Below are 17,013 nucleotides of genomic sequence, written 5' to 3' on the forward strand. Positions count from 1 at the left end.
TTAAATATTTGATGTCCAAATGTAAATGCCCATTTCAAAGATATTACACTAAATTGTGTAGGTTGTTTTGAAGTCAAAACGCACGTTTAAATAAGTCCAATATGCATTAATTGATTGCGGTTCTATACCAGTCGCCATGTTTGTTTTGGGTGACGCCAAATCGCTGTTTTCCTCCCCTTTTGGTATCAAGAAGATGGCAGCTTCCAGGCAGGCATGAGAGGGAATACTTCTTCACAAATCGAATGAATTTGGGCTAGTGATTCATGAGTAGACACCCAAATCGTCTTATTGGAAATAGTACATCGAAAGAAGTAAGTAATATGTATTATGGACGTCAGATTTGGTAAATATAGGTGTTTTGTTGTGGCGAACTGTACGGCCATTTTTCTTGAGGGAGCTTAAAAGTAGGCCGATTTTCGAAAAGATGGCTGATTGCAGAGACGGCATGATAAATAACAACACTTTATTTGAAATGTTACATATTGAATTACATTACACTGGCTATATAATACATTTATATTTATCTAACTATTGTATGTACTTGGTAAATGACGCGGTGCTAATAAGCCTGCCATGCTAACATTGTGAGTTTGCTGGCTACGATAGTCTATTAGCCATAACTCTGTAGTGCATGCGCTGGTTTCTAGTTGATGTGTTGTGAAAGTTTCAGATTTCACGTGGTATTGTGCATCTGAGAAATTACATTCGATCCCACTTGAAAGATGTATACAATTGTAATGGAAAGCAGAAGCGGCGATAGATTGAATGAATGTGACAAATATGGCGACTCCCAGAGAAGCGTGAAAATAGCAATCCACAAACGGGTCTAATTGCAAATGCTTTGCGTGTATTATTAGTGGTACACTTCATCCACATATTTAGTTATAGGACTGTAGTGGGATATGGCTAGTACACTTGAAGCAGTAGGTTAAAGCTTAATTTAACACACGTAAGTTATGTCTTTCATTTGTCTTCTCTTCCGCCATTTTTCAGACTGGCGGAGGTTTGTTTGGTTGTTATACAAGATGGCGGCTCCCATAGTGGCACTTTAGGGTTGCTTCAAAACTTTAACTGTAAGATGCAAACGTACAAAAAAATTCAAAGGACGTGCAATATAACTTTTATGCTTTGAGTTGTGATGTCGAATACATTTTATCTTTAGAGTGAGTAGCTATTAGGTGTATCATAATTCATTATTATAATTGCCGGCTTTTTTCCTTTTTGCGAAACGTCAGTAAAATGGCGACTTCCCTGGAGTTTACAAATACAATATTATTTTTTTCAAATGCACGCTCTCAATGCATCGGGTTTGGGCCCAACATTCGATTGCACCTGCAGTTTTCACTCTGCACAATTTGTCATAGTTTTATCCTCACTTCGCAAGTATCAATAGACTTGATCAGAACTTGTCATCAATCTTGCTTTGGAGCGCTCATTTTTTTGTTTAAACAACCCTTCTTTCTTTTTTTGAAGAGGACATGACTGGTTCCATGGTGTCTGGGACCACTGGTTCAACTCTACAGCCACGATGGAAGCGGGTACTGGGATGGTCTGGCCCTGTCCCTCGGCCCAGACATGGTCACAGAGCCGTTGCTATAAAGGAATTGATGGTTGTTTTTGGAGGAGGAAATGAAGGAATTGTGGATGAGTTGCATGTCTACAACACAGGTAAGATAACTTCACCATGCAGCCGAATCTGCATATTGCCAACTCTCCATACACGAATTTATTTGATATTAGCAATTACTGTAGGAGATGCGTCATTCTACTATACTTTTTGACTTCTAATCCGATGGCCCCTCTATATGGTGCATTCGCCCGCTGTTGTCACGATTAGCAGCCTGTTTTGTGTAGTGTGCTGGAGATCAGATTTAGAGAAATGTAGTCTGACATTACCTGACAAACTGTCGCCGCCTGGTGGCAAAGAACTGAAAGCGCACAAATGAAAATGGCGCGCTAAAATAAAATGGAAGACAGGAGCACTGTTTTGAACACTCAATTATTGGATGCACTCAATTTCTGTTCACTTTACTGTACTGATATTGTCCCGAGTTACAAATGTAGTTCTTTCAACGTGTGGTCCTAAGAAAGACTTATGTAGTCAACATGCACAGTTATAAGTGTTAAATTATTATTATTTTATGTAACTTTTTTATGAGAGCGCAATGACGTTACAGTTGAAATTTCAGTTGATGTTTTTAAACTTTGGGTTATGCACATATAAGTACAATGCATAGAACATACACTTCTCATGTGACACTTTCAAACAAGAAGATGCAGGCTACATTTGTCAGATGCTTGGAACATGCTTGAGTAAATATTTACTCAAAAGAGCATTTGCTTCACATCATAGGCCTACCTAGCACTTGACCACCCAACAATGTCTACCTGTCTATACACAGACTAACCTCTATTTATTTAATCTAGCAACAAACCAATGGTTTATCCCTGCGGTTCGTGGTGATATTCCCCCTGGATGTGCTGCATATGGTTTTGTTTGTGATGGCACCCGGCTTCTGGTGTTTGGTGGAATGGTGGAATATGGAAAATACAGCAATGATCTCTATGAGCTACAGGTAATGGAATGCTCACACCACATTCTTGCTATTACATCGGTAGAGCTAAAGCCAGGGGTAAAATGGCAGTTTTTAAGTACTTATAAGTAGATTATGATTAATGGATTACAGCATGCTATCATCTTTTGCATATGCTTTTTTTGTTCAGGCCAGTAGATGGGAATGGAAAAAGTTGAAAGCTAAGACTCCCAAAAACGGCCCACCTCCATGTCCTCGACTTGGTCACAGTTTCTCGCTGGTGGGTAACAAGTGCTACTTGTTTGGAGGACTGGCTAATGACAGCGAGGACCCCAAAAACAACATCCCCAGGTACAGATGCCTTAAGAAGGAGACGTGAAATGTGACCAGTGGGGTAACGGGATAAATGATGCTGTGGAATGGAAGCAAACAGATAGTTTGTAGTGAGCAATTAGAAATACTTTCTGACTGACATCTCTATTTTGTAACTAGATACCTAAATGATCTGTACACCCTGGAGCTTCGTGCTGGCTCCAGTGTTGTGGGCTGGGATATACCAATTACTTATGGTGTTTTGCCGCCTCCTCGCGAGAGCCACACTGCCGTAGTGTACACAGAAAAGGACAGCAAGAAATCTCGCCTGATCATCTATGGAGGGATGAGTGGCTGTCGTCTGGGAGATCTATGGACCCTTGACATCGGTAGCCTCCTGAGTTAACAGTATTACCATATTATTGTATATAATCACTCTTTGTCTTTTATTCGCATAAATCAGTAGTCGGTCTATTATCTAAATTATCTTGCTTTGTCTGCAGACACCCTGACCTGGACTAAGCCATCAGTGAATGGCACAGCACCTCTGCCCAGGAGTCTTCACTCTGCCACCACCATCACAAACAAGTGAGATCTCCCTGAATACCTGTTAAAATTATATTATGATCATTTAGATCTCTGGAATAACAATTGGTTAAATCTCTTAGCAGCAGCCTATTTATGATGACTGCTTGATTCTCATCTCTTTGTCTACCTCATTGTAGGATGTTTGTGTTTGGGGGATGGGTTCCCCTGGTTATGGATGATGTGAAGGTGGCCACACATGAGAAGGAATGGAAGTGCACAAACACACTGGCCTGCCTAAATCTCGGTTCGTCTCTCCATTTTCTGTTATTGGTGCTACTACTTGCATTAAACCTTACACACTGATTGTTTCTCTAGATTTGATTTGTGTATTATGAATTGATCGACTCCAACAAACTCAGTCTGAGTGAACATTCATTGGTAAATGGCAGTGACACCTGGTGGTCAAGTTATATTACTGTCAAAAAATAAAATGTAAACCTCATGTTTCTTTTTACCCCAGACTCCATGGCCTGGGAATCAGTGGTGATGGATACTCTGGAGGACAATATCCCAAGGGCCCGGGCAGGGCATTGCTCTGTGGCCATCAACTCTAGATTGTATGTCTGGAGTGGCCGTGACGGTTACCGTAAAGCATGGAACAACCAAGTCTGCTGTAAAGACCTCTGGTACCTTGAAACAGGTGAGTCAACTCCTATTTGCTCATTTACTCTGGTAAAGCAAGCCCACAGTATTTGCTCAACTGTGCTCTTGGCGAGGATTTCTCTGCTTCTGTTGATTGCTTATAAGAAATGTGACCATTTTATGTTTTGGTTACAGAGAGGCCACACGCTCCCTCGAGAGTGCAGCTAGTCCGTGCCAACACCAACTCCCTGGAGGTAAGCTGGGGCGCTGTGTCCACCGCAGACACCTATCTGCTGCAGCTACAAAAGTACGACATTCCAGCTGCCACTGCTGTGACCTCGCAGGCCCTCAATGCCGCCACCTCTCTGCAAGGGAACTTGCCTAAGAGCCCAGCCACAGCTGCTCCCTCTGCTCAGAACCTACCACACACAGGTATCACTATTGTGCCCCAGGCTTCCTCCCCTACTATCCTTCCCAACATGCCCAGAAGCCCGCTGGCTGCCTCCACAGCTTGTGGGCCAGGTAAAACCATGGATGTCCTACTTGTTCAGTGGAGGTTGTTTGTACCATTTTATGTACTATTGTAACAGTTTTCATTGTTCATTTTTACAGCCCTTTGTATTTCGATAACCGTATACCAAATGATATGTAAAAAGCAGACCTCGAAGGCTCTATATACTGAGCAGGTTTTCTGTTGTTTTGACAGCTATCTTGAAGGTTGCAGCGCCTCCGTCTGGCACGGGTACCTCCCTTGTCACTGTGCGACCCAACCAGGCTGGGAAATCCCCTGTCACTGTGACATCACTTCTTCCAGGAGTTCGCATGGTTGTTCCTGCTCAGACCGCCCAAGGAACAGTATGGACAATTGTGAAATGGTTTTGTTATTCAAGGATAAAAAGTTGTCTCGAGAGTAATGCCAAGAGTATTGTCTCACTCAGGACTGTTTGTTTCCCTTTTAGCCAGTCGGCAGCAGCCCTCAGATGAGTGGCATGGCAGCTTTGGCTGCAGCTGCAGCAGCCACACAAAAGATCCCACCCTCTTCAAGCACTGTACTCAACATTCCAGCAGGTGCCACCCTTGTCAAAACCATGGCTGTCTCCCCTGGCTCCACCACAGTCAAAATGGCATCTCCTCTCATGGTACGGCCCTCTCGTGGTACAATATCAGTCTGTAAAAAAAAAAAAATGAAACTCAATGGCAGAATGTATGGGTTTGTCAGGTAGTCGCTGTCATGGCCCAGTTTAGAATTTACACCCTTAACACATTTTGTATTTTCTACTTCCAGGTTAGTAACCCAGCCACTCGCATGCTGAAGACAGCTGCAGCTCAGTTGGGCACAGCGACCGTATCGTCACCCAACTCGCCCAACAGACCCATCATCACTGTGCACAAGTCGGGCACGGTTACCGTAGCCCAGCAACACCAGGTGGTTACCACCATGGTGGGAGGAGTCACCAAGACCATCACCCTCGTCAAGAGCCCCCTCACAATGGGAGGCAGCGGCACTTTGGTGAGAGAACTAGACAGTCTTACAGGACATGGAGGGGAGGGAATACAGGCAGAAGGTTGTGAACAAGATCCCACTTAAGAATTTGATATGCATGCTGTGAACTGACAAATAGTTTCCCACTTTGGGCAGTTTTTTTGTTTGTCCCCCACCCGTATCAGATGAATCTTATATGGCCTAGGCATGAACCCGTGATCTCCAAGATAAGGAACAGCTTGAGTTCGTAGATCTGCATGACTGTCAGGGTCAGTTAGATTGGCTGTACTCACAGTTCAGCCGTACTCAGTTCAGTTGTCCACATGATACTGATCTCCTGACGCCAAATACTGTGATGTTTTCTGATGACTCATAAACTTGAGTCTCTCTCCTATGTCAGCAGATCTCCAACCTTGGCAAGATGATGTCTGTGGTACAAACCAAGCCAGTGCAGACATCGGCTGTTACAGGCCAGGCTTCCACTAACCCTCTCACACAGCTCATACAGGTCAGCTATCTGCATGAGAGCAGGAAAAGGAGGTAGCTAAAACTCCACGGACAGGCTCAGCCTGCTTTCAGTTGATCATGTTCATAATCCACTTTGTCTCCCATAGACCAAGGGTTCTCTCCCTGCCGGCACCATACTGAAGCTGGTGACCTCAGCGGACGGCAAGCCCACCACCATCATCACCACATCCCAGGCAGGAGGAACAGGGAACAAACCGACCATCCTGAACATCAGCGGCATGTCGCCCACCACAACCAAACAGGGCACCACCATCATCAAGACCATCCCTATGTCTGCTATTATGACCCAGCCTGGAGCAACAGGTCAGAACCCACTGGCTTCATGTTTCAGGGACAATTCAGGACAATACAAGAGGACCATATGCTGACAGTTTGTTTTTTTGCTAACAGTGACCAGCAGCACAGGGAAGACGCCCTATACCATCATCACCACCAAGATGATGACCACTGGCACTCCAGGCAAAATCATCACTACCATGCCCAAGCTTGGCACTGCAACTGGCCAGCAAGGGCTGACACAGGTACCTCACAGAAATGATGACCCTTACAACCTCTTGTAGAATATGCATATATGATATGTTTATGCATAATATTTATAGGCTATGTGAAACAATTTGAGATGTTTCAGTTTTGACATTGGTGCCTTTTAACTTTTAAATGTCACATGGCATTTTATATTTGGTTATATTTGATAAATATCATACGGTTAAGTACAGCAGTGTTTGGAGCAGTTGAAATGCATGCATACCTCTGGGGACTATATTTGAATCTTCTCTGTTGATTAGTGCTACTAATACTGTACATTTGGCTGTATCAAATGTCTTGCCCCAGTGGATGAGTGTAATAGTGCCCCCTAGCTTCTCAATTATATTATTTTACCTCCCCCTTGGTTTTTGTAGGTGGTTTTGAAGGGAGCTCCGGGCCAACCTGGCACCATTCTGCGCACTGTACCCATGGGTGGAGTCCGACTCGTCACCCCGGTCACGATGTCTTCTGTCAAGCCCAATATAACTACACTGGTCGTCAAGGGAACAACTGGTATGGATAACATTTTCATAATTACAAGCAGGTGCCGTCTGTTCAATTCATAAGTATGCGGTTACATTTTTTTTTTTTTTAAGCATAGTTCCAGCTGTCTGCCCCTTGTTGAGTTAGTGCTTTGTTCGTTCCCCTAGGTGTCACCACCCTGGGGACTGTCACAGGGACAGTCTCCTCCATTCTGGCAGGGAGCATTGTAGCCAGTGCCAATGCTTCTCTGGCAACTCCAATCACCACCCTGGGAACCATCGCCACCCTGTCCAGCCAAGTTATCAACCCCACTGCCATCACTGTGTCAGCAGCCCAGACCAGTCTGACCACAGCTACTACCCTTTCCACTTCCACCATGGTAAGCCGACTGCTATTCTTAATACAGATATGTAGCTATAGCTCCGATTATGTTCTTGAGAATTGGAACATGAAATGTCATGCTGCACAATGTGGAGAACTTTTTGATTGGGTTTTCTCCGTCATAATCAATACCGGATGTGCTCTCATTGCAGTCGGCAAACCAGCCAACCCAGGTGACTCTCATCACCACCCCCAGCGGGGTTGAGGCCCAGCCAGTGCAGGACCTGCCTGTGTCCTTCCTGGCCTCCCCCACCTCTGAGCAGCCCTCTTCCACTGAGGTTGGGGATGCCCCTGGCACTGTCACCATGGTCTGCTCCAACCCCCCCTGTGAGACCCACGAAACAGGAACCACCAACACCGCAACCACAGCCTCCTCTGATATAGGTGGGGTGCAGAGGGTCTGCTCCAACCCCCCTTGTGAGACCCACGAGACGGGCACCACCAACACTGCAACGACCGCCTCCACTGACATGGGCGGGGCAATGAGGGTGTGTACAAGCCCTCCATCAGAGACCCACGAGACGGGCACCACTAACACCTCAACCATCGCCCACTCCATCATGGGGTCTAACCAAGTGGGCACTGTCCAGAGTAGCTCATCCTCTCATCCCCCATCTCTGTCCTCTCCCCCTCAGACGTCCACCTCTTCTTCCTCCGGAACCGCCACAGGCAACCAGGGTCCAGAGAACCTGAGCACCGGCACCACATTCACCCCCACCACGGCATGCTCCAACATGGGCTCAGCCCAGCCTGGAACTGTGCAGAGTCCCAAGCCAGCCGTGGGCTCTACGGTGTGCTTAAACCCACCCTGCGAGACACATGAAACAGGCACAACCAACACTGCCACTCAGTCCTTGTCCAGCATGGGTAATGGGCAGACTGGCACTGTGCAGAGGGTGTGCTCAAACCCACCCTGCGAGACCCACGAAACTGGGACCACCAACACCCCGTCCCAGGCCAGCTCAAACATGGCCGGGAACCAGACAGGGACGGTGCAGAGGGTGTGTTCCAACCCCCCCTGTGAAACCCACGAGACTGGCACCACCAACACGGCAACTACTGCCACAGGTATAGCGTTAGAATACAAACTTTTTTTTTTAATGGTTTTATTTTGATGTTTAGGGCTATATTTCATGCCATGTGTGTCCTACAGCAGATGGAGCAGACAGTGCCACCAGCAGTACAGAGACTCCTTCCACCACTGCATCAGAAACAACCCCAGCCACCATCCAGAGCAGAGCCATCACTACTGTGACCCAGTCCACACCAGCCCCGGGCCCCTCAGTACCTGTAAAGAAACCCCTAACTGAACTAACAATGCTTTGCCAGTCTATACTCTACTGATAGCATAACAATTGTGGAATTGCTAGTGTAAGAGTTTAGTTCAAAATGACTCACTGGCATGGTTAGGCAAAGTATCAGCAACTAATGCCCAAAATCAATAGAATGTATATGGAAATAATTCATGCATCTTGTCCATTTTGAGAATTTGCACTCATTCATTTCTACCCTTATCTCCAGTCCATTTTGTCGATCACTGAGGGTGCAGCAGGTTCCACAGAAGAGCCCATGCAGACAGACGCGGCCACGGAGGGGGGAGAGACAGCTATGGAGACTGGGCTGTCCCCAGAGCTGGCAGAGGGACAGATGGGGACAGGTTTGTCTGCAGAGGAGCTGGCTGTGACCGCAGCGGCGCAGGCTGCAGCCACAGAGGAGGCCCAGGCCCTGGCCATTCAGGCAGTCCTCCAGGCAGCACAGCAGGCAGTCATGAGTAAGTTTGGGCCTCAGATTGGCAGTGTATTACCAGCCAATTGTTGGTAAATGATAATGGATTCATCTCAAGACTTTAAATGTGTGTGAAGACAACAGCTCCCCAACTGCAACAATCTCACAATCAAACTGTGTTTCCCTGCATGCATAGACGAGGGTGATTCTGGCTCGACCGGACAGCAGGCCATCACAATCCCCATCGTCCTGACCCAGCAGGAGTTGGCAGCCTTGGTCCAGCAGCAGCACCAACTCCAGGAAGCCCAGGCTCAGGCCCAGGCTCAGGCCCAGGCCCAGGCTCAGGCCCAGCAGCAAGGAAACGCCCAGGCCCTACCCACTGAGGGCCTTGCCCCCGCAGACAGCCTCAACGACCCTGCGTCTGAGAGCAACGGGCACCCCGAGATGGCTGCAGCTGTCTCCAGCGCTGTGGCATCACTGCTGCCGCGCACATCCACTGAGAGTAAGTATTTCTTTAAATTCTCTTTTAGGAGTATAATTCTTTGTTCTTACTAATACTGTTTCACCAGGTCTTAAATTGACTTCTCCCTCTTGTCCCCTTGCAGCCCTGGCCCCCTCAAGCACATTGGCTGTTGCCAGTCCAGCCAAGCTGCAAGCTGCTGTAGCAGAGGTGGCCAATGGCATTGAGGGTGGGGTGAGTACCCATAATGTCCTGCTTGTATCCTGCCTGTTTGATCAGAATTTGAGAGGAATGTTAAAGCATGTTGTGCCATTCAACTCCCTTTTATGTCACGGTCATATACAGAAGCTAAACCCTCAACCAGCCCCTATCAAGACTCTTGTCAAAAAAGAGAACCAGTGGTTTGACGTTGGCATCGTCAAGGTGACAAACATGGTGGTTACGCACTTCTTCATCCCAGAGGACGATTCTCAAGTAGAGGTAAGCCTTAAAGCTGGATTCATGCCTTTTTATGGCTTTGAGATCAGAGTTCAGTGCAGCACTAACGCTGTGTGTGTTGTAGGATGACTCGGGCGCCATCCCAGACTATAACCAGATGAAGAAAATGGAGCTGCAGCCTGGCACAGCCTACAAGTTCCGTGTCGCTGGCATCAACGCTTGTGGTCGTGGTTCCTTCTCAGAGATATCTGCTTTTAAGACTTGTTTACCAGGCTTCCCTGGAGCACCTTGTGCCATCAAAATCAGCAAGGTAAAACTGCAAACTAGTCACAGAACAATTACTATTTTAGGGCACCCTTGACAAATAATCAGAGGTTGTAGTTTTTCTAGTCTTGATGGAATGTGGATTGTTTTTCTTCTGCTTTTGTGTTAAAACAACGGTTCTATCTTTTCCCTCTCAGAGCCCAGATGGTGCCCACCTCACCTGGGAGCCTCCCTCAGTGACATCAGGGAAGATCATTGAGTACTCTGTGTACCTGGCCATCCAGAGCACCCAGACAGCTGAGCCCAAGGCCTCCACCCCAGCCCAGCTGGCCTTCATGCGGGTGTACTGTGGGCCCAACCCCTCCTGCTTGGTGCAGTCCTCCAGCCTCTCCAATGCCCACATAGACTACACCACTAAGCCCGCCATCATTTTCCGCATAGCTGCGCGCAACGAGAAGGGCTACGGCCCTGCCACACAAGTCCGATGGCTGCAAGGTGGGTAAACTTTCATTTAAATTCTGCTGTTCAGCAAAATGGAGCAGCGTCTCTATAATTATGGTTGTACTTGTTTTTAAGTGTTTAAGTACGGTTTCTCTTTAATGGATTTTCCCCTTTTTAGAGTCCAGCAAAGATGGAGCCTCGGCAAAACCTGCCCCAAAAAGACCAGTTTCCTCGCCTGATGCGTAAGTACCTGGTTCCATCTAGCCTACATTCCACACACATTATCATCACTAACTGGTTGTGGATGAATATTTCCTCAACAATGGCAAGTTATCTTAAATAAATGTTTTGCTTTCTGTCTGCCCCTGCAGTAAGGTTGCTGGTCAAAAGAAAGCAAGAACGGACCAGTGAGATCACACAGATGACACCCCCCACTGTCCTTTTTGACCAGGAAGACTGATCCCTCCATCCTCATCCTGACTTCACCCCATCCTCAAGTTAACCTACATCCAGCCAGCAACATAAACAAAATGGCAGCAGAAACCCTAGATGGAAGTCAATAAGAGATATGGTTCTGTAGGCAAGACCCCTTTGTCCCACTATTTCTAGAGCAACACAAATTTAAAAAAGCACATTATAGCTTTTACTTCATAACTTTTTTTCCCCCTAGCTACTTTTATTCTACATCTTTTTGGCTACTTTCAGTAGTTTAGCAATTGTAGAGAAACATTAACAGCTTCGCAAGCTGTGAGCCTGCCTGAGCTTAATGTTTTTTTTTTTGGTGGGGGAAGTGTATAGAGACTACATGAGCTGATGTACAGTTTGAGGATGTGCTGAACACGAGGCAGTGGTGGTGTTAGTTTAGATGGGAGGAACAATCAAAATGGGAAAACAAACAAAAGGGGTTATTTTTCCCTCAAGGAGAAATGTGCTTAATTTAAGAAACCAATCGATTCAGATATCATACTGGACTCCAGTCTCCTCGTAATCTCATCAGTGTGCTTTTCCCCTGAGATGAGAACTGAGGGCTGATGCTATGAAGAGGACAACGAATCGAATGACGAAGGAAAACATTTGTAGTGAGAGACCGACTTTTCTACGACTGAAACTTGCAGCATACACACATCTTGCAAACATCTTCCCCAGAAATTAGCAAACACTGATGCAGAAGATATTTGTGTAGTTTATTTTTGTATTTTTTTAAGCTTTTCCTTGTCACTGTGCATTTTTAAAACGTCAACTACTTTTTTTGTTTTGTTTACTATTGTTCGTCTCCATTGTTTTCAAGTGTTGGTGGGAAGACGGGTGGCAGTGCTGAAGTAGCCACTATATTTTTAAATCCTGGTTCGATCAGTTGTATGCTGTATCAGAGGGTATGAAAAATAAAGACTTTTGTATTTGTTCTGACTAGGACCCCGGATGTAATAGGACTGAAGGGAATTTGAAACAGACCCAGGGAGAGGAGTGCTTTTACTTTGTTTACTACATCTTTCAATGCTTGTATCACTGTGTATGCCAAACATGAAAAAATAATGAAGAAAAATCTGAGCAGTTCTCATATTCCTTCCCTCTTTCCCCGCACATTTATTTTATAACGGGTGTCCCTAACTGGCGGCCCACGTTTAGGCCCCCCCCCAAAAAAAAATAGTATATTTTTGTTGTTGGACATAATGCTGTAAAAACATCAGGAAATCAGCTCTAAGTTACTTTTAATTTAGGAAATCTGTTCCAAAGTATTTCCATGCATAATAGAGACGTGATTGTATACACATGTAAGCAAGGTTTGAAATTATTGTTTTAGTCATATCTGGTTGGGCTTCTTTCGGTCAATTTGCAGTCTACACATTTTTTTGTAATTATATTCCGGCCTCCCGACCATCCACTCAAGAAAAAGTCAGCCTGTGGCTTAATCGAGTTGGTGATCCCTGTGTTAGACAGAAAAATGATAGTAGTAGATTTTCTTTCCTTATACTGATAAGGAACCACCAAATCCAATTAAAATTTCTTTTTTTAGGCTCTTATTTTAACAACTATAGAGGTGAGGTGTGCAAGTTAATTGTGAAAAGTATACCTTTAAATTGGGATGTCTTGGTGGGAAGGAAGAAGCATAGCCAGAGTTTGGACTCGCTTGTTAATTAGTTCTTCCAGAGCAAGAATAAAATAACATCTGGGCATTTTTTTATAATTACCTGTACCAAAATGTTTTTACATGTTGGTCATCTCTCAATTGCCTTTTGTGTCTTGACTTGAAAGAAAAAAAACTCCCTGATTCAATTGCTATGACTTGCATTTATTAAACAGATTTGCAAGTCTGAAACACAGCAAGGTTCATTACTGAAACATTTGTCTTCAGGATAAATCACAGAGTTTATAAAGAGGGAAATCTTGGAGTGGACATGACTGTATTCAGTAGTTGGTGAAATAAAGAGTTTTCAGAATGGAAATGACCAGAGAAGAAGTGAAGTCAAGGGAGAATGTGTTACCTCTTGAGATTGTAGTACTTGCACCTTGGTTTAATTTCTTCTCTGGGCATCACCTTAGTCTCCAGATAATCCTGATTTATTTCTATAATGAAACCCCTGTTTCATATACATCCATGATTTTGTACGTGTCAGTGTCTGTTGAGCAAAACTAGAAATGCATGCAACCAGTGTATTTTAGTAGTAATGCCTTAAATTTGACCATAAGCTGAAGGATCTAAAAAACATTTAATGAGTTTGTTCCTTTCCATGTGGTATACAAATGTGTCCTTTTCTTCCACCGTACCTTTACCGGGTCACTATTTTTGCACAGTGCCGAGGTCTATCAGAACTTTACCTCCCACACTGGGGCAGGTGCTGGTCTTAGCACTGACACTTGTGTATTTCTTCCGGCTGTTTGCAGGTTATCTGGAATTGTCCTGTATTTTTCGATGTGTGTTTTTTGTACTGTAGGGAGTAATGTATCTTTTAACATCAAAATAAACATGTTAAACATCACATTATTTCCAGTCATTGTGGGATAGTTTGATACACTAGCACTATAATGCACAGTGATTCCAAGTTGGATACATTTTTTATGCCATAGTTTGGATAATAAACTACTGAATAAACATCAGTCTTAGTGGTTGCAGTCATCATCACTTTCACAACTACAAGCCCCAAAGAGACCTAACGCTGACTCGCTCACCTGTTGTAAAAGCTGTCCTGGCTGCATTTGAAAAGGGCTTTGCCACATCAATGTCCCCCTTGGCTCTTCCCTCACAGTACTGTGCACCTACAGTTGAAGTCGGAAGTTTACATACACCTTAGCCAAATACATTTAAACTCAGTTTTTCACAATTCCTGACATTTAATCCAAGTAAAAATTCCCTGTTTTAGGTCAGTTAGGATAACCACTTTATTTTAAGAATGTGAAATGTCAGAATAATAGTAGAGAGAATGATTTATTTCAGCTTTTATTTCTTTCATCACATTCCCAGTGGGTCAGAAGTTTACATACACTCAATTAGTATTTGGTAACATTGCCTTTAAATTGTTTAACTTGGGTCAAATGTTTTGGGTAGCCTTCCACAAGCTTCCCACAATAAGTTGGGTGAATTTTGGCCCATTCCTGCTGACAGAACTGGTGTAACTGAGTCAGGTTTGTAGGCCTCCTTGCTCGCACACGCTTTTTCAGTTCTGCCCACACATTTTCTAGGATTGAGGTCAGGGCTTTGTGATGGCCACTCCAATACCTTGACTTTGTTGTCCTTAAGCCATTTTGCCACAACTTTGGAAGTATGCTTGGGGTCATTGTCCATTTGGAAGAACCATTTGCGACCAAGCTTTAACTTCCTGACTGATGTCTTGAGATGTTGCTTCAATATATCCACATAATTTTCCTCCTCATGATGCCATCCAATTTGATGAAGTACACCAGTCCCTCCTGTAGCAAAGCACCCCCACAACATGATACTGCCACCTCCATGCTTCACGGTTGGGATGGTGTTCTTCAGCTTGCAAGCATCCCCCTTTTTCCTCCAAACATAACAATGGTTATTATGGCCAAACCGTTCTATTTTCGTTTCATCAGACCAGAGGACATTTCTCCAAAAAGTACGATCTTTGTCCCCATGTCCCAGTCTGGCTTTTTTATGGCGGTTTTGGAGCAGTGGCTTCTTCCTTGCTGAGCAGACTTTCAGGTTATGTTGATATAGGACTCGTTTTAATGTGGATATAGCTTATTTTGTACCTGTTTCCTCCAGCATCTTTACAAGGTCCTTTGCTGTTGTTCTGGGATTGATTTGCACTTTTTGCACCAAAGTATGTTAATCTCTAGGAGACAGAAAGCGTTTCCTTCCTGAGCAGTATGACAGCTGCGTGGTCCCACGGTGTTTATACTTGTGTACTATTGTTTGTACAGATGAATGTGGTACCTTCAGGCATTTGGAAATTTCTCCCAAGGATGAACCAGACTTGTGGAGGTCTTGGCTGATTTCTTTTGATTTTCCCATGATGTCAAGCAAGGAGGCACGAAGTTCAAAGGTAGGCCTTGAAATACACCCACAGAAATACACCCACAGGTACACCTCCAATTTACTCAAATGATGTCAATTAGCCTATCAGAAGCTTCTAAAGCCATGACATAATTTTCTGGAATTTTCCAAGCTGTTTAAAGACACAGTCAACTTAGTGTATGTAAACTTCTGACCCACTGGAATTGTGATACAGTGAATTATAAGTGAAATAATCTGTCTGTAAACAATTGTTGGAAAAATTACTTCTGTCATGCACAAATTTGTACAAATTTGAAATTTGTTGAGTAGTTGAAAAATTTGTTTTAATGACTCCAACCTAAGTGTATGTAAACTTCCGACTTCAACTGTATCTCTTCACAGCACAGCTTGCTTCCGGCACACCTGCAAGAAAGAAAACCCAATTGGCTAGCTTGTTCTGGACAGATAGCTCTTTTTAATGGTTACAGAGATCAGGCTGAGGACATTTCCACTAACAATGCATTTCAGTAGCTTCTTCTCATCTTCCTTCACCTCCACTATTGTGAAATAACTCAAGTAATTTCTAGTGAAGTCAGACACGTTTCAGTGTCAACCTTCTTCAGTGTGTGTGTGTATAGTGAAGGCAAATATCTGGTAGGTTAGCCTTGGGTCAGGGCCTCCGCTACTATGTTTCACCTATCTTGTGTTTTCAGATCAGTGTCGATACAGGAGTGGAGAAAATGAGGAAAAAACACTGAAAATCATTAAGATGTACCCTAATGTTTAGTGACTAACATCACGTTTGTTGCTCAGCTCAGTCTTGTTATGTATCACAATGAATGGAAAGTCAGTCAGGTCACTCTTTCTCCAAACCTCCAGAGCAGAGAAAGAGGTCTCTGACGTGATGTTAAACAGAGTTAGGCAACAGTGAAAGCCCCTATACAGGGGCATACCCAGAGACTGGAAACTCTCTGCCACAGCAGTGTCCCAGATCTGAATGAAGGGAGAGACTAATATGAGTCTGGTTATGAGCTGAGAAAAGACAGTAGCAGCCACTGTCGACAGTTGTTCAATTATTTAATGTGCTGGGACAGATTGGACATAATTAAGATAATAAGTCCCACAAACAAGTACTCACCTGCAGAATGACTGCACTTCCCTCTAGGCTCACTTCTTTGGTGAGAAAGTCAAGCCCAATGGTTGCTAGGTACATGTCAGTGAAGCAATAATTTACATACTGTATCTGTTCATGAAGAAGGATTTCCCCACCCTGAGCACACACTGAGTTCCCCTTTCATCTCATTTTGGGACTGTGTCACACACAAAATTGTATGACAGTTCACTTTACACAACAGTGATATGGATGCAATTATCATTGATTAATTACATTTATGATATGAACGTTATTTGATACTTTGCTATCACAAACAATACCTTGTAGAATAACTATGAACTTTATAGTAATTTGACACCGTTTTTTTTACAGTAGCATAATTTGACCCAATGTTGCGTCTCAGAAAAAAGGAAGGGATTCCCAAAGAGAAAGTGATCTACCCTTTCCAAGCTCCTTTCCAGAGAAAAATAGCATTAAATTAAGTGGCACATATGGCAACTATAAATAATGACAAACGTACATTGGCTAGCATTGTCTAATATTATTTTTCGGCCTTATACAGAATTGCCGAGGTTTAGGTTTGCCCAATTCCGTCATGAGTTCAGACGTGTCGTAGCCGATCTGATATGAAAACAGACTGTCTGCGTGCACCCTTTCCCTGTCTTCAATTTACCTGCTATGTTATGTCCCATCAATTTG

The 17,013-nt window shown here is 44.2% G+C and overlaps 2 protein-coding genes across 10 annotated transcripts; one reads left to right on the plus strand and one right to left on the minus strand.

Moving 5' to 3' along the window:
* The first annotated feature begins 163 nt into the window (after positions 1 to 163).
* Positions 164 to 13,722, plus strand: LOC139536548 (host cell factor 1-like). 9 transcript variants are annotated; one of them, XM_071337161.1, is made up of 28 exons: positions 165 to 311; positions 1,474 to 1,668; positions 2,428 to 2,576; positions 2,725 to 2,885; positions 3,027 to 3,235; positions 3,350 to 3,434; positions 3,572 to 3,678; positions 3,895 to 4,074; positions 4,212 to 4,538; positions 4,723 to 4,871; positions 4,976 to 5,155; positions 5,302 to 5,526; positions 5,900 to 6,007; positions 6,114 to 6,330; positions 6,418 to 6,548; positions 6,927 to 7,065; positions 7,203 to 7,414; positions 7,569 to 7,904; positions 8,052 to 8,484; positions 8,570 to 8,706; positions 8,938 to 9,187; positions 9,338 to 9,643; positions 9,747 to 9,835; positions 9,947 to 10,081; positions 10,164 to 10,349; positions 10,501 to 10,798; positions 10,923 to 10,986; positions 11,116 to 13,722. In XM_071337161.1, exons 2-28 carry the CDS (start codon positions 1,479 to 1,481, stop codon positions 11,153 to 11,155), a joined length of 5,043 nt encoding a protein of 1,680 aa, XP_071193262.1. In that variant the 5' UTR covers positions 165 to 311; positions 1,474 to 1,478; the 3' UTR covers positions 11,156 to 13,722. The 9 variants fall into 9 exon arrangements, with proteins under 9 accessions (XP_071193254.1, XP_071193257.1, XP_071193260.1 ...); XM_071337162.1 differs by having other exon boundaries at positions 8,573 to 8,706; XM_071337153.1 differs by having other exon boundaries at positions 164 to 311; positions 7,569 to 8,484.
* On the minus strand, positions 13,120 to 16,846 carry LOC139536507 (ras-related protein rab7-like). The gene is made up of 5 exons (XM_071337055.1): positions 16,835 to 16,846; positions 16,339 to 16,443; positions 15,992 to 16,193; positions 13,913 to 14,029; positions 13,120 to 13,694 (listed from the first exon to the last, which is right to left on the minus strand). The coding sequence occupies exons 1-5, from the start codon at positions 16,844 to 16,846 to the stop codon at positions 13,588 to 13,590; spliced, it is 543 nt and encodes a 180-aa protein (XP_071193156.1). The 3' UTR covers positions 13,120 to 13,587.
* Between the last annotated feature and the right edge of the window lie 167 nt (positions 16,847 to 17,013).

Source organism: Salvelinus alpinus, chromosome 12 (assembly GCF_045679555.1).
Source record: "Salvelinus alpinus chromosome 12, SLU_Salpinus.1, whole genome shotgun sequence".
NCBI lineage: Eukaryota > Metazoa > Chordata > Actinopteri > Salmoniformes > Salmonidae > Salvelinus > Salvelinus alpinus.

Bases quoted from the DNA above. Each gene is read 5' to 3' on its own strand.
- LOC139536507 (XM_071337055.1), bottom strand. The intron at 16,194-16,338 runs GTGAGTACTTGT...CCCTTCATTCAG, and splicing joins GAAGTGCAGTCATTCTGCAG to ATCTGGGACACTGCTGTGGC. The intron at 13,695-13,912 runs GTGAGCGAGTCA...TATTTTGATGTT, and splicing joins CAGGACAGCTTTTACAACAG to AAAAGATACATTACTCCCTA.
- LOC139536548 (XM_071337153.1), top strand. From the start codon at position 1,479: ATGACTGGTTCCATGGTGTCTGGGACCACTGGTTCAACTCTACAGCCA. The intron at 7,066-7,202 runs GTATGGATAACA...TCGTTCCCCTAG, and splicing joins GGTCGTCAAGGGAACAACTG to GTGTCACCACCCTGGGGACT. The intron at 9,188-9,337 runs GTAAGTTTGGGC...CTGCATGCATAG, and splicing joins AGCACAGCAGGCAGTCATGA to ACGAGGGTGATTCTGGCTCG.